This window comes from Acartia tonsa, chromosome 12 (genome assembly GCF_053477335.1).
Source record: "Acartia tonsa isolate MP-2025a chromosome 12, ASM5347733v1, whole genome shotgun sequence".
NCBI lineage: Eukaryota > Metazoa > Arthropoda > Copepoda > Calanoida > Acartiidae > Acartia > Acartia tonsa.
Genome location: NC_137271.1, coordinates 25,526,334 through 25,550,661, shown reverse-complemented (window position 1 = coordinate 25,550,661; position 24,328 = coordinate 25,526,334). Strand labels below are relative to the sequence as shown.

Here is a 24,328-nt window from a genome sequence, read left to right as displayed (position 1 = left end):
TGGCCTCGCAGTAAGATGCGAAGATAATCGAAGAAGCGTTTTTAAATTTTATGTACTTCCATCTGTCTGTCATAATTCAAAGGGCATAAACCTTGTTTTTTAAGGTTTTGTGATTTGCTTTTAGTTTTGCATACCTAATCTAATTTTTTATCTTTATCGCAAATGAACATCTTCTCTAGGTATACATCACTTTATACTTTGGCATTAACATTATTTTTGTGCTGCGCTACTTATAAATGTTGTCATCCTTGTTTTAAAATATAAAAGTTTTACCTTTGACCACTCGACGAGACAAGTGAAACAGAACTCATGGAAACAAGAATCTGTTTTTGCCTTTAATAATCATATCATTTATGGAACATTCAGAAAGATTTTCAGTGAGGGAGGGGACAATGGAGTGTAAATAATACACTGCACTGGTAATCAAAGTTTTATAATCTTGTTATCTTATTCGTTAGCGCAAAACCTTTTTTTAGGTAAATTTTGGTTGATTTCTTCTTAATACGTAGTTTTCAAACTTTTCAACCAATAAATTTAATGTAAAAGGGTAATTTTGTTTACCATTATTAAAATTGGAGTAAGATTAACTTTTCTTTCATTTACATATTATTAATAAAATCTAAAATGAAAGACTGTTCCATAAAGATATCCATTCCTTATTTTGAATTTTCCCCAAGCAAATTGCGCAAATATCCCCCTCGGGGCCGGGTGACCCCCCCGGGGACTCACTGCTCCGGGAGGGGGAGGTGTTACGGTCCAGAGAACGGGCACGGCGTTTGTGGCGTTTGGAGGTGGATTTGCGCCGCTCCCCTTGTTTACTCGTACCTTAAATAAATACAAGAATGATACCTAGCTCTTGCAAATTTAATCACGGCCCTTGAATGTAATAAAAAAGTTTGATCATTGAATGGAAACGAAGTAGCGGGTTTCGTCGTATTTTCACAGTAGTTTTTTATAGGTTATTTTAGGTTATGTAATGGTAATGATTGTCCCACAGGATTAGTAAATGAACCCCACAAGGGCTAGAAATAGGGAGAAAAGCTACTGTGAAAATACGACGAAACCCGCTACTTCGTTATCTTTCCATGATCCAAAAAGGGTAACAGATTCATAAAACAATTTACCTGGAGGTGGGGTTGTGGAGCCTGGGGGCATCCTCTCAGGGGTTGCTGGGTAGTCTATGTCAACATCTAGAAGATGTACAAAATTATCAAAGCCAGGGATCTGAAGGGATATAAGACAATGTATGATAAAGGGATGTTATGTATTATACATCCCCAATGATGATAAACCAAGCTACCACTTCTGCAGATTCAATTTATTAGTTGAAAAGTTTGACCATTGACAATCATTCAAAATTGAATACCTAACGTGAAAAGTTTTGAATAGATTTTAAAACTGATTAATAGCATCAGGAATTGATTAGAAATTACTTCGGAGCCGTAAAGAAAAACAATCTAAAACGTATTGCTTTATAAAAACGGATCTCCATAAATATGCCCAGACGTAAGGCGATAGGGGCCAACATTTAAAATAAACCCTCGATTATTTTATTTTTGTATCCGCGGAGAACTATGTATGTGCATGACCCTAAAGTAAATATATAATGAAACTGGTACCTGATCCATTATCTACTTTTTTGGAGGATGATGGTTTGGAATCTGAAATATTAAAAGGTTTTCAAGATATCTAATCCTAATAAGTGACAATAACAAATTAAAAGGATCTCTGTCTGTTTGTCTCTACCGAAGGATCTCACTAACTCGCAGAACTGATTCTCCTGAATCGTTTACAGAGTAGCCTGCTTCTCTTAGGTTCTGGGAAGGTTTATAACTATTTTGGAGGAGGGTACCTCCACCCTCCCAAGAGAAATCGCCAAAGATAAAAAAAAATATAACTAGCGCCGCCTAAGAGCAGTTTAGCTATTTTTGGTATACAGCTGATCTTAACATTGAAAAGGAAACATTTACGTGCCCATACAGGTCTCTACGGGTGTAACCGCTAGTATAAATATTTTACGTTTAGAAATCAAAACATAAAAACCAGCAAAAATCATTCATGGAGATAATAACTCATAATGACAAATTATTATTGGTGGATAAGTTAAACGCATAAAATAAACTAAAATTACCTTTCTCTTTTTCTCCCCTTTCCTCCGTTTCAGCTTCTTCCATTTTTTATTTTATTTTCTGAAATCAGTTCAAAAAATGTTTAAACATAATTTTATTGAATTATACTTTCTTTTTAGTCAAGAATTCAAAGTTACTTTTATTAAAAAATGCTTTTTTTAACAATTAGCATAAATATTAACATCTAATTCTTAATTGATTTTCACTTTTTAAAAGTCCATATATGATCCGCAAAAGTATCACGTTACGTATTTGTTTTGTGAGCCCCAAAAAATGCTATCAATGAGTTTTGTCTTACAACTACATAACCAGTAATATAACATAGGTAGATATTTGTTTCTTTTAGTAAACTATAAAACTTGGTAACGGCCTTTGTTAATATGATGGATTGCGCTGGTCTGTAGTTTCAATAATTCCTCTTTCAATAACCGAGTTATCTCAACCTTGGCCTGTAAAAACATTTCCAACAATCATAAATAATCATTATATTAAAGTAACAGGATCTCTGAGTGTCAGTCTGTCTGTACCAATGGATCTCGCCAACCGCAGAACCCATACGTTTCCCCTGTACAATGGAGCTTCTCATAGGTTCAGGGCAGGTTTATAACTATTTCAGGGGAGGGTACCACCACCCTCCTCTCAAGAGAAATCGCAAAAAATAAAATAAAAAATATAACTAACCCCATGAAGCGGCCGACAACAATGATTCATCTCCAAAACACACTTATTATATACCAACGGAAAAATTTCTTACATAGGAATTTAGAACCTTATTATTACACACTGCATAGTACACAGCCTAATGTCCCCTCCCTTCCTGCATAAAAAAAAAGAGAATGAGTGTAGGTAAGATTGTTGAAAATCCTGCCTTTTGAACCGCCAGCTCTGACGTGCTTTCAATGGCCAGGAACAGTTTTCTTTCTCCTTCTGGCGGCGTCTTGCCAGGTCCATAGTACTGGCCTCTCACTGTTATACCAGCCTCAGAATATTCGGATATCTGGGACATGGCCTCTTTGGAGGTCACCTTCCATCTAAAATACAAAAAAAGTTAGCTGTACTTCATTCTCAATCTAAAAAATATAGAAACTACTGAAAAAAAGTTCTTTATTTTAGAGAAGCTTCAGCTATAAAACGTCCCAAGATTGTTTTATACTATTTCACAGCCTCATCTCCCCCAGATGCCAGGGGTGCAGTCGGCATTAAAATTATCTATAATACAAAGTAGAACGATGTCTGTCTGTCTGTTTGTCTGTATGAATTGAAGGATCTCGCTAACCGCTGAACCGATCGGGTTGTCCTTTACTACAGGGTAGCTTCTCATAGGTCCCGGGAAGGTGATTTTTCAGCATGTCTAAGAACCAGTTCTTATCCAGCGGATAATAATCGGTTTGGAAGCGCTGACGTACTGTAAAATGCGAGTACCTGGCTTGTTGTGGGAAATCGTTGATTTCTAGTTCCTCCTCGAATTTCTGGAAGATACCACCCTCCTCTGGTTTAATCTAAACAATTTCCAGTGTTATATGATATCGTACACGAGGATCAATCAGGGATCTTAAGGGAAAAGACAATGGATGACAGATTTATATACATTCTCAATGGTGATAAACAAATTTTACTTTCTGTAAATAAAATTATTAGCTGAAAAGTTCAGACCCAAAAGTATAAAGTTTTAAAATCATCCAATAAGAGATCGTGTTTATAAAATAGTAAGTTACAGTTAATTTACATTTCACGGTCCTCTCCCTCCCAATGCATCTTGTTTTCCTACTTACCGGTTCGTCCGACGGCGTGTAGTTGAGCTTGGCGTTGATTTTAGCCGCCAAATGGTCGGCAACTGACTTGGCTGAGATCTGGTTACCACCTTCACCTAAAACAATGGATATAGAATATCTATACGTGGATAATATGATATTATGACGGGGGGGAAATTGTCGTCAATTTGGGTTGCTAACGTGGACATCACTTTATGGTCAGTTCGTTTATCTAATAATAGGGGAAGGGATGGGGTAAAGGGGGAGGGTGGTCGGATCGTTATTTTAGCCAGATAATCTGGTGTAAGATTTGAGTAAAAATAAATCCATTCCTTTAACGAGTTTAGGACAAGAAAAAAGGTAGGATTTAATTTTCTAATACTTTTAGACGATAATCATTCGAATATCCGATGAAAATTGGTTATGATGTGGCAAAAAGGCAGGGTACATTTAAATAAGAGGACCAGGACACTGTAAAAGTGTTACATATACATACACACACACAGCAAGACTTTTAGAGACCCTGTTGTGGAGGCTCGTAAGGCCATACAAATGATAAAGCATTAAATAGGCGGAAAAAGTAAAAACGATGTGCCCTAAAAAGGACATAAAAACATCTGTCTAACCTTTGTTAAGGAAGTTTTCAGCCGCCTGTTGAGTTTCATCCTTCTGTTTCATTTGGATCTTCATGGCTAATTTCTTGGCCAGCTCAAGCTTGTCTGATACGGCTGCGTTGCCAGTTCCTTAATAATAATATATTTCATAGCAGGGAGGGAATGGACATTGAGCTGTAAACTTTGGGTACTTGAATTGATTGAATTGAGATTGGTTGGTTACTAACTCTTAGTGACCAGATTATTCAAAAAAATCATGTCGAAAAGATGCCGGAGACCCGGGCTAAAAAAACTGGTATTAATTTTATGATTATTTTAATATTCGTAAAAAATTGTCTGTTATACAACACGATACATGATTTTTTCAGTATAGCTGAGAACCGGTTCTAATCCAGCGGATATTAATCGGTTTCGAAGCCATACCGGAAAAAAAAAACTATTACCTGCAGGCGAGTCCGGCTTCTTATTGGCCGGATTCATCATGTTGGCGGCACTGGCAGCATCAATGTTCCTGACCGTTCGTTTGGCGGACAACAGCTGCTCAATCTGCGCGTCAATCTCCTCTTCAACATCCTCGTCATCGGAATCCTGCAAAAAATTATCTGGAGTCAGAAAGAGAGAGGGGACAATGGGATATTTATTACGCTAGTCCATAAAGTTTTCAATTAGTGTTTTCTTATTTTATGGCTTGCCAACTTTGAGGACTTTTAATGAATTTTGATTGGTTGGTTTATTAAGTTGAGTGTCCAAACGTTTCAACCACTAAGTGTAATCTACAGAAGGAGTTATTGTAAATTTGTAATTTGTAAATTGTGTGTTTTCAAAGTTTTGGGGATGCCTGCATCACCCTAAAACTGGGGGGGGGGGAAGGGGTAACATCCATCCCCACTTTTTGTGACTTTAAAACAAAGATTATGTTAAAATTACCTGTAGCCCAAGAGCTGCCTTCTGATATTTCTTCTTCTCAGTTGTGTACTGAGCCTCAGCCTCGTCAAACTTAAACCCTGGCCACATACAAAACTATAAATGCGGGAACAGGTAGCCATTTTTGCCTCATATTATTCAGGAATAAGGTAAAGCCGACAAACGAAAAAATGTGCCCCCCTTCCCCAACGACAGGCCTCTAGGATCAAATAGACAGTTAATAAATAGTTTTCTATTCCTGTGCCGCTGAAGCCACCACCCGTCCTCACTTTCTTGCCCTCTGCCTCCATACGAGTTTTGTACGCTGTGAACATGTCTCGCAATTCCTACAAATCATATTAGAATTTAAAATTAGGATTTTGTCCAATTATTGGGAACTCTTATAGAATTTAAAGACAATAAAGAAACATACTATGAAAACAATATTATTACTTATTGCTTTCTTAATGCGCGTTTTACTTTTGGTTTCAAAAAGTGGCACATCCGCCTCCCCCCTTTCAAGCGTTTGACTTTGAGGAACATTATTGGAAAATACAAATTAATAATTGTGCTTAAATATTAACTCTTATTTTATATAATCGTCTTTAATGTGCCTTAATATTGACAACCAAAAGCTTTTTATTTTGTCTGTAGCTAAGAATCTCACTAACCACTGAATCGATATATTTATCCTTTACAGTGAAGCTTCTTTTCGGTCATGCGATGGTTTTAGACTATTCTATTTTTATAGATAAGTATTGGGATGGTTTTAAGCTATTATTCTATATATATTTGTCCCTTCAAATAAAGAGCCTCTAGATGCTACGGGCGCTGCCGCTAGTGTTAATAAAAAGCAAACCTGTGTAACCAAAGAATCTGAAAGTTCTAGAGCCTTGATAATATCCGCAGAGTACCAGTCTTGCTCAGGAGTTATGAAAGTAAACGCAGTTCCTTTGTTTCCAGCGCGTCCTTTAAAATTTACAAATTTTAGCCAATTTTGAAATCAGAATCCGGAATCCGTTTTTAATAGCGGATTCGGATTCTTAATTGGTAGGCTTATTAGCGTCTAAAGTTTTTTCTTTCAACTCCGTTTTTTTTAAGGCAAAGATTATTATCATTATATATAATATCTTTTAAAATTTGGTTCGATTCTCGGAAGTGAATTATAGAGAACACCAAGAACATTAACTTTTAGGAAATATTAAGCACTTATTTTTTTTAATTTAAAAATAAGCCTTTTAAATAATATTGCTAGAATCCGGAATCCGCCAAAAATGAGAATACCGAATCCGCCTTTTTTGGACGGATTCTTGTAGGAATCCGAATCCGGTCCAAAAATTTGACGAATTGACATCCCTAGTTAAAATATATAGAATTCTCGGCTAAAAGGGAGAGGAAAAATAAGTTGATTGGGAAAAATTGAAAAATAAAGGTTACTGAATACATTTTTTCATATTCTCTCATAATATATGTAAGGGAGGGGGGGGGGGGATAGAGAAAAAGTGAGTAACATACTAGTATTTTGTGCAGAATATACACCCCTTTAATTTTAGAATATTCTAAAACGCGAAGCTCATAGGGTCAGTCCTTCAGTCTGTACGTCACACCGTAGGAGATTCAGATAGCTTTAATCGTTAATTTAGTCATGTAAGAAATGTCTCAATGATTTCAAAATTGTCATGATCATTCCTGAACAGTAAGGTATAGAAAGCATAGCAACTCAGCTGTATTCTATTAATCATTACCAGAAAGTCTGTTCAAAACATGTTTATTTTAAATTTTTTGATATCTAATTTAAAATGATATTATATACCTAATTATTCTCTTCGTCTGATTTTTAAAATAATGATTCCTAGGGCAAAATGGTAAAATTCTATGCGAGCTGCTACTCTACAAGTGTCAATATTCTCACCTGTACGGCCACAACGATGTACATAGTCTTCATAATGGTTGGGACAGTCATAGTTTACAACAAGAATAAGATTCTTCACATCTAACCCTCTGTGTTATAGTAACAACTTAAGAATTTTGCATGATAATATTCTAAATAAAACTGAAATTGAGTAACTTAATACACATGAAAATTAACAGGATGTCGATGTTTCAATGTGTGTTTCTGTCTATGTGTATTTGTATCGAAGGATCTCGCTAACCGCTTAGCTGATATTGTTCTCATTAAAAGTAAAGTTTTCTTGTCTAGGGAAGGTTTATAACTATTTTGGGTGAGAGTACCATCCACAACCCTCCCAAGAGAATTCGATCCAAGAAAAAAATCACCAAACCATAAAACTTGCCCTTTGAAAAAAAACTAAAATTGAAAATTGGTGGATATTGACATCCACTTTAAGAGCCCCTATAGACCTCTAGGAACGTATTCGCTGGTGCACATAAAAATTAAACAACGCTTTTTATTTATGTACAAAATAGCAATCTTTTAAGATTGACATTTTCAAAGAATGTCGTCTTTAAAGTTGTTGACCCTGCCTGGCACAAACACTGGTTGCCACAAGAATCTGGACTCTGCCCTGTTTAAAGTTTGTAATTGTACTGTCCCTGTAAATTTGACACGTTTATAATCTTACTAATAAATGTTTTAATATATTTACTAAAAGCTTTGTTATACTCCTTAAATTTTGTTTAAGCTTTCAAATTAATATACCTTCTTGTTAAGCTTAAAACGTTGAAAGATTATGTTTTCAAGACAATAAAGGAAAGATTTTCGTGTTTAAGATTTAAGAGAGAATATCTAATCTTAAAAACCATATTACCCAGTGTTCTTGCGGATAAGATAATGAACAACACATTGATAAGACAATCCCAATTCTGATAAACAAAATGACATACTCTATACCAATTAAAATTTAATATAAATGCGAAATTTTCTTTGTAAACAAATAAAACGTTGTTATTACTTCGGGTACCAGTGTAATTTACAGTCCAATGTCCTATTCCTATCTTTTTTAATTTGATTATAAAAACGTATTTTCCTGTCATATTGATCTATTCCTCCATGAAGGGAAGCACATGAGCTGTAGCTGGCATTCATCAAGTCTTTTAATAATCCATCTGCATGTTCCTAGATAGATAGATACATAGATAAATGGATGGATAGATGGATAGACAAACATTTATATAGACATATAAAAACTGCTGTATTTCTTGATCTATAGATTGTAATCATCAAGTTTTTAAATAATCCATCTGCATGTTTCAAAATAGATATTACCTATATATAGATGGATAGACAGACATTTAGATAGATGGACATATGAATACATAGATGAACAGCTGTTTTCGTTAATCTATAGCTTACATACATCAAGTCTCTGTAAAATCCATTCACATGTTCCAAGATAGATCAGACAGATAAAATTAATGAATGCATATTATATATAGATAAGACATACATTTGGATAGATAGACATATGATATATAAAGGTATTAAGATTCCTTTTCATGATATTAGCAATCAGGGTTAAAATTGTCTGAAACCCTTATAACCATTCTGAACGTCTTTATTATTATGACACAGTTTAAGCCGTACTTACAACAAAAGGCTGACGCGTGTTAATAAGAATAATAATAATTGTTATTACCTGTTTATCAACAAAAATAATGATAGATCCTTTGTCCGCATGTTCTCCCAATATTTCTAGAAGCTTCAAAAACTTACTGTCTTCCTCTGAGAACAAACATCTCATAAAATCAGATTTCCAGGGATTGAGTAATAAAACATAATTTTTTTTTAAAATCCACCAATTAAAGCTGTGAAAAATTTTGTTTTTTAAAGCGACGCTTTTCTATAGGGTAGTGCGGGGTTAATGCGGTAGGGGGGTCTAATTCCGGTCACTCGAGCAACTTTTTTAAAACCGTTTTTTAACGGTGTTCTAAACGTTTGCGAGAGATCTTCAGAAAAGCAAAGTTGTAGTATATTGCCTATACTTTCATTTCTTACTTTAGCAAATTTTTGTCAGATCACTCCTTCTATGATTTTTTAGCCCTCAAAAAGTTGCAAAAAATTTGCAAAAAAAAATTTCAAAATAGGCCATGTTCAATCTAAAATTGTGAAAAAATGGTAAGTCCTATTGACCCCCGGGTTTTTGTAAAATGAAAGATATGGCATTCATTTATCGTTTGCAATTGGAGGCGTTGTTCTAACTTGATTTTTTCATAATCTTTTTTTCGTCTCAAAAAAAGGATCTATTCCGGTCACTTTTTTTACTTTTTTTTATTACTGTATTTATAAATTTATAATACCCTAATTTTTTTTTCAGGTGATCTGGAAGCATGAACAACCCAAATGCATGACCTAAGCTTTAATCATTGCCTTGCCTGTTGTGTGATGTACATTACTAGTCATTTTACTGCTTGTATTATGTCATGTTTTGTTGCCTAAGATTTTCAATTTGTAAAGACATTAAAAATTTTTCAGACACATTTTTATAGTAATGGGAAGAGTATATCACCCAAAGGAATGCCTTAAATATTTGCCTGAAGATGTATCAGCTGCATTGGCTCATGTAAGAAGGGGTATGTCTATTAGAAAGACCGCTCGAAGATTTAAAATTCCATATGAAACCCTTGCATCTTTTTCGTATAAGAGGGTGTTCGCGATTTTTGCGCGGTTTGGATTTTTTATGTCAAATCGGCTAGGATTAAGCTAGAAAGGTGTTTAAGGTGTCTATAGAAAGCTCTTTGCATGTCCTAACAAAAACTCCCCGGGATATGGGTTCTATCTCCAAGATTTAGAGTACATATTCAAGATTTTGTAATTTCAAAATTCCTGTTGCATAAAATGTGTTGAAATATTAGAGTTAGACCCCATATCATTTGGAGTTAATTGTCAGGCATGTAATTATGCATCTTTAGACACCTTAACCACCCTTGTAGGTCAATCCTAGCCAATTTGAGACAAGAAAAAATGTATCAAAAACTGCTGTCAAAACTGGCAGGATTTTTAAAGTTAAAAATTTTTTGGGAAAAAATCACTTTTTTCAAGAAATTCCAAGACTTGCGAATCAGAAATTGCCTCTAATTTAAGTATAAAGCTTAAAAAAACCTAATCATATAATAAAAAGTATGATTTTTTTTTTAAAGTTTGCATGAAAAAAATCGATGTTTTTTTTGCGATTTTACCGACTTTTTTAAAATGGGCAAAATGTGGTCAAAAAATTTTCTGATCTGCATGCGACTAGTACCGTTAGAAAGCTAATGACCTCAGCTTTCTACTCATAGTTTAAATTGTTAAAAAAAAGTATTTTAAGGGGGTGTTCCACCCCCCCAAAGTCAACTGACCGAAATAGCCCCATCGGTGGGGTTATTCCGGTATAGGCCAACCGCCGCTCTTAAAACCGATTTTTGACCGACTTCTAGTTGCGAGATCTTAACGGGACAAAGACAGGCTTCTTCGTTATTGCCATATCTTTCATTTGCACTCTTAAAAACCGGTAAAAGTTTTTGGGAAGTATGTTTTTTTTTAAGTTAAAGCAAAAAATTGACCGGAAAAACCCCGCACTACCCTAATCAGGGTTGGTTGGTCCGTCCGTGCGTACGTCTATAATGGATAGCCCTTGTCGTTAATTTTAAAATGTGTTAGAATTATCCTATCGATTTCAAACTTTGCAAGTATGCCCTTAAACAGTATCCTGAATGTAAGCAGTTTTTCAACAAAATTACATACAATTCTTTTCGAATTATACATTCAAGTTCAAATTTTTTTTTCTGACACTCTACAAGTGCTAATGTTCGTTTGCCCTACCGTTTCAGAGCTTCGCTTTTATAGATGTTGTCATCCTTGTTGTTATGATTGATTGATTCCATTAATCTCTGCTATTTTACTTATTTTTGGCCACATCCAATTAGCAGCTTTTCCTAAACGTTGTTAACATTGACCATTTGATTTCAATATCCTATTTATAATACATTTAAAGTATGGCCTCGAAACCGCTAATTATCCGCAGGATTAGAACCGATTTAAACTGAAAAATCATGTATCGCATAGTATCTTTCGACAACTTTCTACGAACAATAAAATAAAAATAGGGGCCTTCGGCACCTCGGGGATAACAGATCTAGAATTAATCTTACAATTTTAAATATCCGTGGAAAGCTGTCTATAGTATAATGCGATATAATTATACTAGTGGCTTCGCCCCTAGCCTCTAGGGGCTTCGCCCCATAAGGTAATGGAAAGTCAACCCTCCAGAATAATTTTATAGTTATATTTTCAAAAAAGTTATTCTTTGCCGAATTACTGGTATAATTAAACCCAGGTTGTGCGCCGTATGCACAAAAATTTCAATTCGCAAAAATTAAACCCAGGTTGTTCACCGTATATCTCGTACGGGGTGAGCATAAGCGAGTACCCTGTATGCGGCGCAAGCTCTGATAGTCCCACTGATTGATATACACAAAAATTTTGAAAACTCTCCTCTGTAAATTTTATTTAATACCTATAATTGCAACAACTTTTTAAAGATGTCAATTTTTAAAAGTTACAAAAAGCCCAAAAAAAATTTTTGGTGAAATTTTTTTTTTTTTTTGGGGGGGGGGTTCATGGGGACTTCGCCCCATGGTGCAGTGGGGTTTCCCCAACCCAATTACTGGTTTTTGTTTACAAAAATAAAAAAAAATAAAAAAATTTGAATTAGAGATTTTTTTATTTTTAGAGGGGTTGGGGTGTCCCACCCTCCTAGAAAATAGCCTAAAACCACCAGAGGACCAGTAGGTATATTCCCAGAAGAGTAGAGCCTAATTTGTTCAGCAGTTACTGAGATTTTACAAAAAATGTAAAAAAAAATATTTTGGGGGGGTGGTTTTTTTTAGTTTTTTGGGGGGTTGGAGGTGTCCAACCCCCCAGGAAAATAGCTTAAAACCATCACAGGACCAGTAGGTATAATCCCTGAAGAGTAGAGCCCAATCGGTGCAGCGGTTACTGAGATCTTAAGCTTCAGACGGACAGACAGACGGACAGACGGACGGACGGACAGACATCAAGCTACTTTGTATTGTGGATAACCATTAAATATAAAATCATATCTATTTTCTTTTGTTAGTTAGATTATATTAGAAGTTAACCTATAACAAGAACATGCTGTGTTACTTCTTTGGCTACCACACTACGTCCTCCAACCTAAATTAAAAGATTATCTTTATAAGCGAAGCTACTTCCCAATTTAATTTGTTTGTCCGTCTTCTCGTCAGTCCTAAACACTATGGCTGTTTAAGATTAACGGTAGAGAGTGTATGTCAAGATTCTAGCATCCATCCATTTATAATTTATCAGTCTATTGTTAACAACATAAGATTCCAGAAATTTTATGGAAATGTAATTTACTTAGCTGCTGATAAAGCTAGAAAAATGAAATCTAAAGATTACTCTTTAAATTCAATACAAAACTTTTATGGTATGTATATCTGAGACATAAAATATGCCATAGATATACTTCGTTTGCATGTTAACTTGTTAAGTAATGTATTTCGTAAGGCCATTTTATATAGGAGTTGTCCTTAAAAGCTAAAAGAATGCTCTAAAGCATTATTTATCTTTTCCTAATATTGAAGATCCTACAAGCTTCTGAAGATGTTCAAATAAACACACAGACAAGCACACTAACATCCAACTACTAAGTTTAATGTTAAAAGGTATCCAATCCATGTTTTAAAATCACTCAACCTCACCTGAACTTCAATAGGTTTATCCAGAATCTTCCTGGCGAGTCCCTCCATCTGGCGGGGAAATGTTGCGCTGAACATGACGGTCTGGCGGTCGGGTCGGCAGTTGTCCACCACTCGCATCACCTGAGGTTCGAATCCCATGTCAAACATTCTATCTGCCTCGTCTAGCACGAGATAGGTCACACGACGCAGATTTGTTACTTTCCCTAAGATAGAATCAGAAATGAATACGTTGATATCACAAAATAAATCCTTCCAGTTACCTTAAAATCATCACCGCGTCATAACTAAAGACGTTAAAAATGGTTTCTACTACTGATATGTTAGGTGCGCGACATAAATAGTTAGAGTAGGATAAGTAGAATGCCTTGGTCCATATTCAAGAGCAACTCATTACCTACCATGCATAGTTAGGAATTCTCAAACAAATACCGTGCAATCAAAGGGTTTGTTGTCTGTTGGATGCTACTTAATCAAATATCCAATAGTGGGTTCTCTAGTTTATCATTTTGAATCGAAGGAGATTTTTGTCCCAAACCTCTCTAGAAAAAAAGGAACACGTCCAGGTTTTATTTATGTGCACAGGGACCAAACTTTACCTAATAAAGTATAGATCATGTGACTTCCAGAAAACAAAATTTTACAAATATCACTAATTTCAAGAATTTATTTTAAAACGTCGTTAGTAATAGCGACAGTAGTAATAGCATTGTATTATAGATAGCTTTTAGCAGACATGACTGAGAACCGGTTTTAATCCAGCGGATAAAAAAACGGTTTCGAAGCCATACTTGAAAGGGTATTATTCTCCCTATCATTTTGAATATCTAGGGCGCGCTTGGTCAGAGCAGAACTCGAACTCGACACTAACCTGATAACTTTCTTACCTCACTTGGACGAAATTCATCTTCGATTTTTAAGTGATCATATAGAGAATCCAGAGCATTATCCTTTTTAATATGATGAGATACTCTAATACCCGAGGATATTAGATTAAGTAACATCCAACAGACAACCAACCCTTTGATTGCAAGCCTGTGTATGTCATGGTAATGAGTTGCGCCTGTTTATGGGCTAAGGCATTCCTCCTACTCTAACTATCTATGACGCGCACCGGACATAGCAGCAGTAGGAACCATTTTTAACGTCTTTAGTCATGACGCGGTGTCGGACCGAGATTCGAACCAATCACCTCCCCAAAGACGAACAGATGCGCTACATGTTGAACCAGGATCGCGGGTTTACCTGATAACTAGCAAAACAAACCTGAGTTAGCCGCTAACATATCTATCATTCTGCCAGGCGTGCACACGATTATCTCCGCCCCTCTTTTCAACTCAGCAATCTGATTATTATGTCAGATAATATTAAGTATATTTTGTACAAGAATGGATTCATTATTACTTGGATCTTACAGCAGAATTCATTGTAGTGAATCTTATGGGTGGCTATAAAAACGATCACCCCCCTTTATCCCATCCCCTCTCCCCCTCCTGGACGAACGAACTATACAAGAAATGTTTTCCATGTTAGCTACATAAATTGAAGACAATTTTTCCCCTGTCATAATATCCACATATGTTCAACTACTTCCATTTGTACAAGATTCCATTTTATTAAAATACTTTTGAAAAAAGGACATACTTCTTGCTGGTTTGCCGTAAACGTATGTGTTCTAAGACTTTAAAACAGTAGTATAACGCTAAAGTTTGGCATGGCAGTTGGAAATTATCAGGGATCTTTAGATGGACAGACATACTAAAAGTCAAAGCAGCGCAGCTACACTACACTATACCTACTATACTATATTATCATTCCTGTTCTGAAATGCCAGTACCACCGTACACACAAACGGCTCGCGCATTTATGGCCTTTGCGAATTTTTTGCACTCCTTGCCAATTTGTAGGCAAAGTTCACGGGTAGGGGTCATGATTATAGCTATGGGTCCGTCTCCTTCCTCCAAGGGGTCCTTAAATAGTAAGGATTAATCAGCACGTTTAAGTGAAGCAAACAATCCAATATTTAATCTGTCGAAAAATATTTTTATTAGCGAGGATATTTAGTATTTAACTTTGACAATCCGTTCGTTGAGGGGAAATGTTATTTTCTCAGCTGCTATTTTAGATAGACTGCTGAAATTTAATGTACCAATGGGCATCCAGTGTTTAATTTACGTTGCCCGTCGGTCAATTGGTCAATGTTCTATCTGTCTATCAGTAAATAAGTCTATGTATTAGTTATTTATCGCATCATATTACAGACAGCTTTCCGCGGATATTAAATAAAAATTTTAAGATTGAAACCAGTTTTGTTAGCGCTGAGGGGCCGAAGGTACGGGGTAACAAAACCGGTATTAATTTTACGATTTTTATTTTAATATTCGTGGAAAATTGACTGTAGTACAATGATATACATGATTTTTTTGGTCAAAGAACCAGTTCTAATCCAGTGGATATCAAATGGTTTCGAAGCCATACTGGAAAAATCTATCTGTAATGAATCACCTGATCGGCAATGTGTCTAAACATAGGAAGGAGGAAAGCCAATGTCTTGCCACTGCCAGTTTTGGCAATACCCATCATATCTCTACCACTCATACACACCGGGATAGCTTGTGCCTGTCCTCACCAAGAAACATATTTAATAAAATACAGGAATCTTAATTATTGGTTGAAATATTTGGACACTTCTGGTTTTTTACCAACCAATCAAGATTCAAAAAAGCATATAAAGCTTTTGAGCCAATGTATAAGTTTACGCAAATATAAAACTTTGGGTACCAGTGTAATTTACATTCCAATGGGATAATCATATGGCAAATATTTTATCTAAATAACCTAATAAGCCAAATGTAAATCTTATGGTCAAAAAATAATCATTTTCCAAATTTGCCTGGATGGTTTTCGACTATTTCCCCCTTCTCTCCATTTATATACTTATCTCCTAGTTGATAGGGGTGCCCGGTGCAGCCGCTAGTATTTAAATATGTTTCCTGTATGGGAGTTGGTTTTTCATATTGAAATTTCTTGAGGAGTGTAAGAATTCTGGAACTGACCCCACACTGGGACCAATTCTTTACAGGACGCGGGGCATTCTTACCCTTTACCTAATAAATCAAAAACATATTAGTTAAATGGAATTATTATTACTTGGATCTTACACCCAATTATCATGTACTCTAATAAAGTGAAACTTATCAGTTAGCTAAAGTAACAATTCACCACCAACCTAAATTGAAGAAAATTTTTCCCTTGTCATAATGTCCACGGATATTATTATTCATTATCCATTATTAGTTCATATGATATTAGGTTATTATTTAAAAAGCCTTTCTGTTTAACAATTCTATTTTTAAAAACAATTAATCCGTATGTTTGTCCGACCCGGATTGCTCTTATTTTCAATGTTAAAATTGTCCAACCGATTTAAAACTTGGAATGATGATTACTATGTCATTAAGAAATTTAGAAGGCGTAGCAACTCATTAACGATTAACAGAAAGTCCGTATGTCCATTTTAAACATAATGATTTTTAGCTTGGAAATATTATTATTGTTTTTATCATATTCACTTGATTTTGTTATCTGGATTCCAAGGACCATTAGGCATCTTGATTTTGTTATCTGGATTCCAAGGACCATTAGGCATAATAAATTTCCAAATTTATGTCTTAAACTGGAGGTATGTAAATATTGAGCATCCTATCAGGTAGTTTTGAGATAATAGATTTGCAATTTTTTTCAAACTTCTAATTATGTTCAATGAGTTGTCACTTTTTATTATGTGCGTTTGTCTGTCCGTCTTATTTACTGAGCTTCGCTTCATGGATGTTGTCATCCTTGTTTAACTAGAAATTAGTGATGGAAATCCGTATCCGGAATCCGCCCAATTTTTGGCCAATTTTGGAATCCGAATCCGGAATCCGTTTTTTATAGCGGATTCCGGATTCTAAATTGGTAGGCTAAAATTACCGTCTTGAGTTTTTTCTTGCAACTCCCTCTTTTTGAAGGGAAAGATCACCCCCCCCCCCCCCCAACACCCCCCCCCCCAACACACCACCCCCATTTCTTCCCACATAAACCACGAAGTTGATATACCAGCTGGTAACACAGAGCTCTCATTGTCAGGCCAGCGATCACGTGATGAGCTATTCAATTCCAAGAGCTCAGATTGGACAGCCAACGATCACGCTATGAAGTGTAATCCACTCACCATCAACTAAGCCCTCTAATACCAAGCACTTTTTTAGGACATACGTAGCACTTAAATTTTTTTCTACATAACAAATTTTAATAAGGGGGGATTTTAATGCAACCATCTCGTAATCAGTGAGCAAATGACACTTAGAATTCGAATTTTGATCAGAACTTTTGCATAAGTGATCCTTGGTAGGTCTATTTTCCCTAAATCGAACAAAAAGTTGAAAAAGTAACGGCTAGCGGCTCAGCCGTTCAGCCGTTTTTTGCCTATTTTCAGGGTAAATCCATCATCAATTACGTAGGAATCGACTTTTTAAAACATACTTTTGGTTTAATTCATGTTAAATGATAGCAATAACCAATTTTAAAACTTCTAGTACCAACAGCTACCGTCTAGAACCGTTTGATAGCGTTTTGGAGTAGAAAAGAGTATTATGTTGAGGGAGGTTTCGTGACTAATTTGCAGTATAAATATAAAAAAAATGGCAAAATAGCTGAGCCGCCAGCCGTTAGCCGTTACTTTTCCAACTTTTTGTTCGATTTAGGGAAAATAGACCTACCAAGGATTACTCATGCAAAATTATAGATGGAAATTCGAATTCTAAGTGCCATTTGCTACTGATTACGAGATGGTTACATTAAACCCCCCCCCCCCCCCCCTTACTAATGTGATGTAAATGTTTTAGTTATGCTGGAAGTCAATACTTTAAACAAATCAAGGCTTCAACCAAGTAACATAGTAATAAATTAACGAAAAAAGCTATCCCTCTGTGACGGACGGCCTTTTAAAATACTGCTAGAATCCGGAATCCGAATCCGGAATCCGCCAAAAATAGGAATCTGGAATCCGCAAGAATCCGTCACTTTTTTTGACGGATTCCTTAAGAATCCGGAATCCGAATCCAGCCCAAAAATTCAACGGATTTCCATCCCTACTAGAAATGTATTTTAATGCACTCACCTTTATACCCTCCATTTCTGTTCTGTAATCTTCTACCTCCGCATCTGTCATTCTGGAAATTTCAGGAACCTTAAAAACAGATTAAAGAAGATTAAATTCACTTGTAAATATAATGAACAAAACTAGTTTTGATGAAAACTGATGCCTTTTTGAAAATGTTACTGTCCTTTCATGTAAAGACAAACCTTGAAAATCTAGAAAAAATTTCAGAAACTTACATTCTACTAAATTTAGCAACCTTGCACTCTAAGATGACCCTCGTCAGGGCTAACAAAACTGGTATTAATATTATGATTTTTTTTATTTTATTTTTCGAAGAAATTGTCTATTATACGATACTATACATGATTTTTCAGTATGGCTCAGAACCGGTTCTAATCCATCGGATATTAACCGGTTTCTAAGACATTATTGGAATAAAAATTACCTCAATATAAAACTCTTTTCTGAATGGCGCATACTTGATATCCGAGTGATCAATCTTGACAAGATCTTTCTTACCACGCTCCTTCAGCTTATTTAGATCGTCTGGAAACAACATTGGGATTTCATCTCATGTCATAAAGTCATAACAGACAAAAAGGTGCTTTCCCTCACAGTGTCAAGCAAGTACAGAAACTCATCACACTTCCCCTTAATTTTGAAAAAAGTTTAAATAAGGGAGATGGTTATACCTAACCCCGGAGGATTGAGAGCCAAAGTTCAAAGTTGTTTAAACCTGAAAATTTCTTTTCTACATATAATATTACGTTGATATAATGAACTAAGATTTGTCATATATACATAATAGAGATCTAAAGGGCTAATTCAATTAACGATAAATTCAAATACATTATATACCCAATCCAAAGTTTGGACTCGGATAGTTTAAAAGTTAGAACCCCGAAATTCGATAATACTTAACAGGGTTTTTGATTCAACATCTAAGATGATTGGCAACCTGATGTCCCCTCCCTTTCTGTATTTCAGACATTTCTCAAGTATTCAAGAGATCAGATGCGCTACTGATTGATAAATCCTATCAATGTTCCTTTGATATCTCCGCTATTTTTCCTGGATTCATCTTCACTGGAATACTCTAGGGCGTCCTGATTTTGTTCTATAACCTCTGGCTTGCGGATGTGCAGGTCTGGCTTCTTCTTGGCAACACCCATCATAATAACCATACCCTTCATTCACAGTTATTTTCATTTCATTCGATATATTAAAAGCAATAACTTAAATCTTTAAAAAAAAAAGTAGAGATAAGATTTGTTTAGGCAAGGTTATAGTTTGTTAAACTTAAAAGAGTCCCACAGGGTTGGGTTTACACAAAATTAAAGCAGGGGCTAGGTAAATACATTTTATAAAAAAAACAATAGAAATGTAGTTATATGTATAAATAATGAAGGACTGCATAATTTATTAATATGCCAAAGTCATTGAGGGGTCTGTAGTTCAGTAAGTGAGTAGTTTAAAAACTTGCATGGTTATTTAGAACACAAAATTACACTTTTAGCCCAAATAAACATAGAGAAAAAAACATGTTATCAATTTGCTAAAAAATTGGGAAATCTGAAAATAAAAGAATAAAATGAAAATACTGTTCCTTCTTCTTTTCAGGTTCTGCGGATCCATTACTAGTCCCGTTCTCTTTCTTTCCCTTGGTTATGATTCCTTTATTCTGAAAAGGGATTAATTTTAATAACGTATCAGGCAATACCTAAAGATTTATTTTTTGTAGGAGGGGGAATGTTATTAACCCGCCAAACAAATTTCTGAAATACAAAAAAATTTGCCGCTTCGCGCCTTGATTCAATGCCCTTTAATTTAAAACCAGATAAATGTTTTAATGTGGTTTTTTTCATTTAAATATTAACAGTTTTCATTACTAGACAAAAGTTTATGCTTTCTGGCTGTGCATACTTGAAACAATTTCAACAAGGAAAACAATTCGTAAAAGATAATGGTAAGAAAAATAGTGTAATTAACTACAGGTGCCATATCCCTGCCAATAAAAGTTTTATATACAAAAATAAATACCTACCCTAAACATATTTCCTTTTAGTTTCTTAACTTCTTTAGAAACTTCAGACATGAAAGCATCTAAAGGATCAGGTTCATCATCTGCCTCGTTACCTGGATTTTAAGTTTTTTTTACGTGAATTCAATGGCAGAAGATAAAAATTCTATACCTTTTATAAAGATATCAATTTTAGATATAAATGCAAATATACCTATACCTACCTACCAAGGTAGTATTTTCTTGATATTTCATTAGAAAATAAGAAAGAAAGCATTAGCTAAGCCATATTTTTTTAAGTAAAATTAAAATCAGCTTTCAAATGATGGCAGATATTAAAAAGTTTCGAAGCCATACTGGAAAAAAACTGTACAACTTTAGGATGAATTGTAGAAAAATCAATCAATCTAGAATTGTAAATAAAATTCCTTTGTCGGGAGCTGCAGAGTTAGCAGTTTCGGCGGCAGCCGACTCTTCTTCCTGAAAAAAGTATTTAAAAGTGAGGATTTGTTTAATATTAGGTTCCATATATAAGTATGGATTTAAGTAGGATGCCTGTCTTACTTTTACTCAGGCTAGTAATAATTAAGTAATGTATGAGCTTCAGAAAATAATTCAGGTTTAACACAAACTTTTTATTGCCGTTTTTTTTCTTTAAGTGCCTTATTGAAAACTAAACCCTTATTTTTGTGACAACTTTTTACAACACAACACAAGACTGACCTTTTTAGGTTCATCTTCCTCCTCTTCGCTAGTTTCATCCTCAAGGCTCCATTTCTTCTGTCCAGCCGGAGTCGGCTCTGGCTCCTTCACTTCAGGTACAACCTCACCAGCCTTAAAAGGGTGATAGATTGATAGTTACATACAAACAATAGATAGTGGATATAATGACAGGGTAAAAAATAAAAATTGTCGTCAATTTAGCTTGCTAATATGGAACTAATTTATTGGTCAGTTTGTTCATCCAGTAGAGGCAGTGTGTTTCACTTTATTCGAAGACATGAAAATCTGGTGTAAGATCCAAGTATAAAATATCCATTAATAAAGATGGTTTTTATTGATGTCAGACCAGTGATAAAATTATAGTTAAAGAGAGGGGGGAGAGGTGCCTTAACTATAAAACAAGTACATTGGGACCTAGTTTAGAGGCCAACTGTTAAAAGTAGGTGGGAATTTCTTACCATCTTTGTTCGTTATACACACGTGATTAAAGACACATCGAAACAAATCATTTACTGTAAAATACCTATTAGCAGAATAGCTACCTAGATTATCTTTAATCTTATTAATGGTTATAGTTTTGTACAAAAAAAACAATACACCTAATTGTCAATTAAAATAAAAAAAATTCTAGTTACCTTTACGGCCTTTTTCTTTTTCTCTTCTCTCCACCTCTCAATTCTTTCTCTCCTCCTTTGCATTTCCAGCTCTAGTTTTGCCTGCTCCTTCTCTTTATCCAGGCTTCCACCACCACTACCAAGAGTTGCCTCATGCTCTTGACTAAAACAATGAGTTATTTTCATGGAAAATTAGCAAGATGTCAGTCTGGTCTATATCGAAAAATCTTGCGAACTGATGGACCGAAATTGGTTAGACTTGCCAGTAAAGCTTCTGATAGGTTAAGGGAAGGTTTTTAACTATTTCTTCCATCCTCCCAAAAAATCTAATCACTAATCACTAGTCAAACTATTTTGGTTTATCCTTCAAGAATGATTTAAGAATGATCGATTTTAGGAAAGCTTATCTTTTTAAGTTAATAAGGATATTATTCAGCTTGTCATCCGATCTACTACGAATGCAGAGCGCTAAGATGTTAGACACTAGTACTACGCATAGTTGCTAAAAAGCAATATATTCTGTGACGCCAAAAACAGGATTTTTTAGAGTTCTTTTCATTCAACTTTAACCAAAATTATTTGAAAATTAAAACAAGCACAAAATTACCTCTTTTAGATTAGACAAATAAGTAAGGCTCGTATAAAAGATTCACTTATAAAATATAAAGAAGAAAATCTTTATAATAATCAGTTAAAAGAGTGAAATACCGCACGTTGTTATAATGTTGTATTTTCATATTACCTATAAGATTAAATTATGCAACCAAAATATTTAAAGTATTCTTACCTTGCACGACCAAGGGAAGAACGATCTTTTGACCTCGACTTTCTTGACTTTTTCCTATCACGGGATCGACTCCTCGACTTTTTCCGGTCCTTGGACCGGCTGCGTGACCGCTTGCTGCTTTTGCGGTCCTTGGATCTTGACCGCTTTCTGTCCCTGCTCCTACTTCTATGTTTTTTCTCCTTCTTCCTTTCTCTGGATCTTTTTCTCTCTCGTGATCTAAAATCGGGTATGTTATTAAGTTAATATCTAGCATATCACATTTAATAAAAGTTTGAAAAAAACTACACTATTAAAAAGGTTGTACCAGTGGCAACGACGATTTATCATGCCCTCCCTTTTCTATTTTGAAACAAAAAATTGTTGTGTGTGGGAGGGGGGGGGGGGACTTACTTTGGGAGGATAGCTTGTAATGGCTATTCCTGGAAGAAGAAAAAAACCTAACTACGTCTGTTCAGTTAGAGGTTACAACCTACTACTTTGTATTATTGTTCTGGACTAAAATGTAAAAGATCCTATGCAAAACAAATTGTGATTATTAGCAATGTTATGTAGTGAAATTTACCTATTTCAATACGAAAAATTTACCTATTATTCATTACGATATATCTATAATAATATAATTTAATTCACATGCAATAGAACTTAAGAAACAAAAATGAATCTAATACCTGTCTCTTTTTCTAACAGGGCTATCATCTGATTCTGAAGAATTGCGTCTTTTCTTGTCTTTACCCATATTTATTTATGTTTTAGATTATCTAGGTAATAACTTTTTATTAATCAAAACATCTGAAATAAAATTGTTAACATAAAAACAGGAAAAAACAAAGGTGACAACATATATCCATAAAAACGAAGCACTGAAATCAGAAGGAGGGACAAACGAACAATAACTCTTAATTGAAGAGTGTTAGCACTTAGTAAGTCGAATATTAATTTGCAAGTCTTACCAAATTGTACATAAATTTGTAGCAAAATTGCGTAAATACAGGTTACTCTGTAAAAAAGGACATGCTTTTATTTTTTTAATTCGATTATTGAGATACCTTGCTTATACTGTTTTACATGCATGTTGTTGTTAGGAATCATTATTCCAAAAATCGTAAATGTTAAATGTTATTAAACACAGCGCGTTTTATATGGCTGTACGGACGGACGTACTTTCTGGTCACGATTAAGAGCTCCTTTACCTAATAGGTAAATATTTTCTTATTATTAAAATGAATACATAATCATGCAAAATTTGAAATCTCTAGGACAATTCATACATGTATAAATTTATGAAAAGAGCTATCGTTACGGACGGACCTACCCAAAATACAGAAAACGCTTCGCTTCTAAAAATAATAGAAATTATACTTAATTCTTTTCGTAAGAAATACCCTTTTTGTAATTCTAATTGTAAAATGATGGTCTGATTTAAGAGTAACATATTAACGGCTGTCATTTGAGCTTAGAATTATGAAGAACAGTCAAAATACATGTAAAATGTTTGTGTAAAATCAAATTTTCTGAAAATATCGGCGACAAAATATTGTTGAGCTCAAAATGCCAATTAATGCCGCGGAAACAATTTTTTGCGATGATGTCGTCTTCTATATAATCGAATAAGGAAAAATGGCCATTTGCGAAATAAGAACATTAGTAATGGGGCTTCAATTCTTTAGAAGTGGATTGGGAGGGGGAATTAAACACAACATGTTTTCTTATTTTTCAAACTAGTTGCCTCGCCCCTAACCTATAAAGAAGGCCAGGAATGTCAACAAAATATCCCAAAGCCAGCTCAAGACATTCAAAAAGATTCCTTGAAAATTTTATCAAATTCGGACCAGAATTTTCCTATGCCGTTAGATAAAGACAAAAACACTCTTTTACATTATATTATAATTTCTTCTAAAGTGTAATTCTTAGAAGTTGCTTCGTTATTTCTTCTTTATCGGTCAGGCTGTTTACGATAACTAATTGTA

At 34.8% G+C, this 24,328-nt stretch overlaps 2 protein-coding genes across 13 annotated transcripts in view; both read right to left on the bottom strand.

Moving 5' to 3' along the window:
- Positions 1-2,246, bottom strand: part of Topors (Topoisomerase I-interacting protein) — a 55,215-nt gene extending 52,969 nt beyond the window's left edge. For all 12 annotated transcript variants that reach the window (XR_013884906.1, XR_013884907.1, XR_013884910.1 and 9 more), the window contains exons 1-5: positions 2,132-2,246; positions 1,620-1,661; positions 1,125-1,190; positions 659-825; positions 274-336 (exon numbers count right to left, since the gene is read on the bottom strand). Coding sequence is in view for 7 of the 12 variants with exons in the window: in XM_080180220.1 (XP_080036346.1) it covers positions 274-336; positions 659-825; positions 1,125-1,190; positions 1,620-1,661; positions 2,132-2,174 (381 nt within the window). In the remaining 5 variants the exon portion in view is untranslated. The remainder of the gene's footprint in view (positions 1-273; positions 337-658; positions 826-1,124; positions 1,191-1,619; positions 1,662-2,131) is intronic.
- A 74-nt stretch (positions 2,247-2,320) lies between these two features.
- Positions 2,321-23,152, bottom strand: Prp5 (pre-mRNA processing factor 5). Its single transcript, XM_080180228.1, has 29 exons — positions 23,030-23,152; positions 22,362-22,577; positions 21,596-21,737; positions 20,961-21,071; positions 20,668-20,717; positions 20,262-20,355; positions 19,828-19,898; positions 19,268-19,408; positions 18,663-18,765; positions 18,236-18,304; positions 16,072-16,181; positions 15,580-15,697; positions 14,895-15,044; positions 14,341-14,422; positions 13,078-13,280; positions 12,475-12,529; positions 8,994-9,079; positions 8,389-8,473; positions 7,882-7,954; positions 7,310-7,398; positions 6,257-6,366; positions 5,660-5,744; positions 5,422-5,501; positions 4,938-5,082; positions 4,507-4,623; positions 3,902-3,996; positions 3,552-3,628; positions 2,998-3,160; positions 2,321-2,578 (listed from the first exon to the last, which is right to left on the bottom strand). Exons 1-29 carry the CDS (start codon positions 23,095-23,097, stop codon positions 2,480-2,482), a joined length of 3,087 nt encoding a protein of 1,028 aa, XP_080036354.1. The 5' UTR covers positions 23,098-23,152; the 3' UTR covers positions 2,321-2,479.
- Between the last annotated feature and the right edge of the window lie 1,176 nt (positions 23,153-24,328).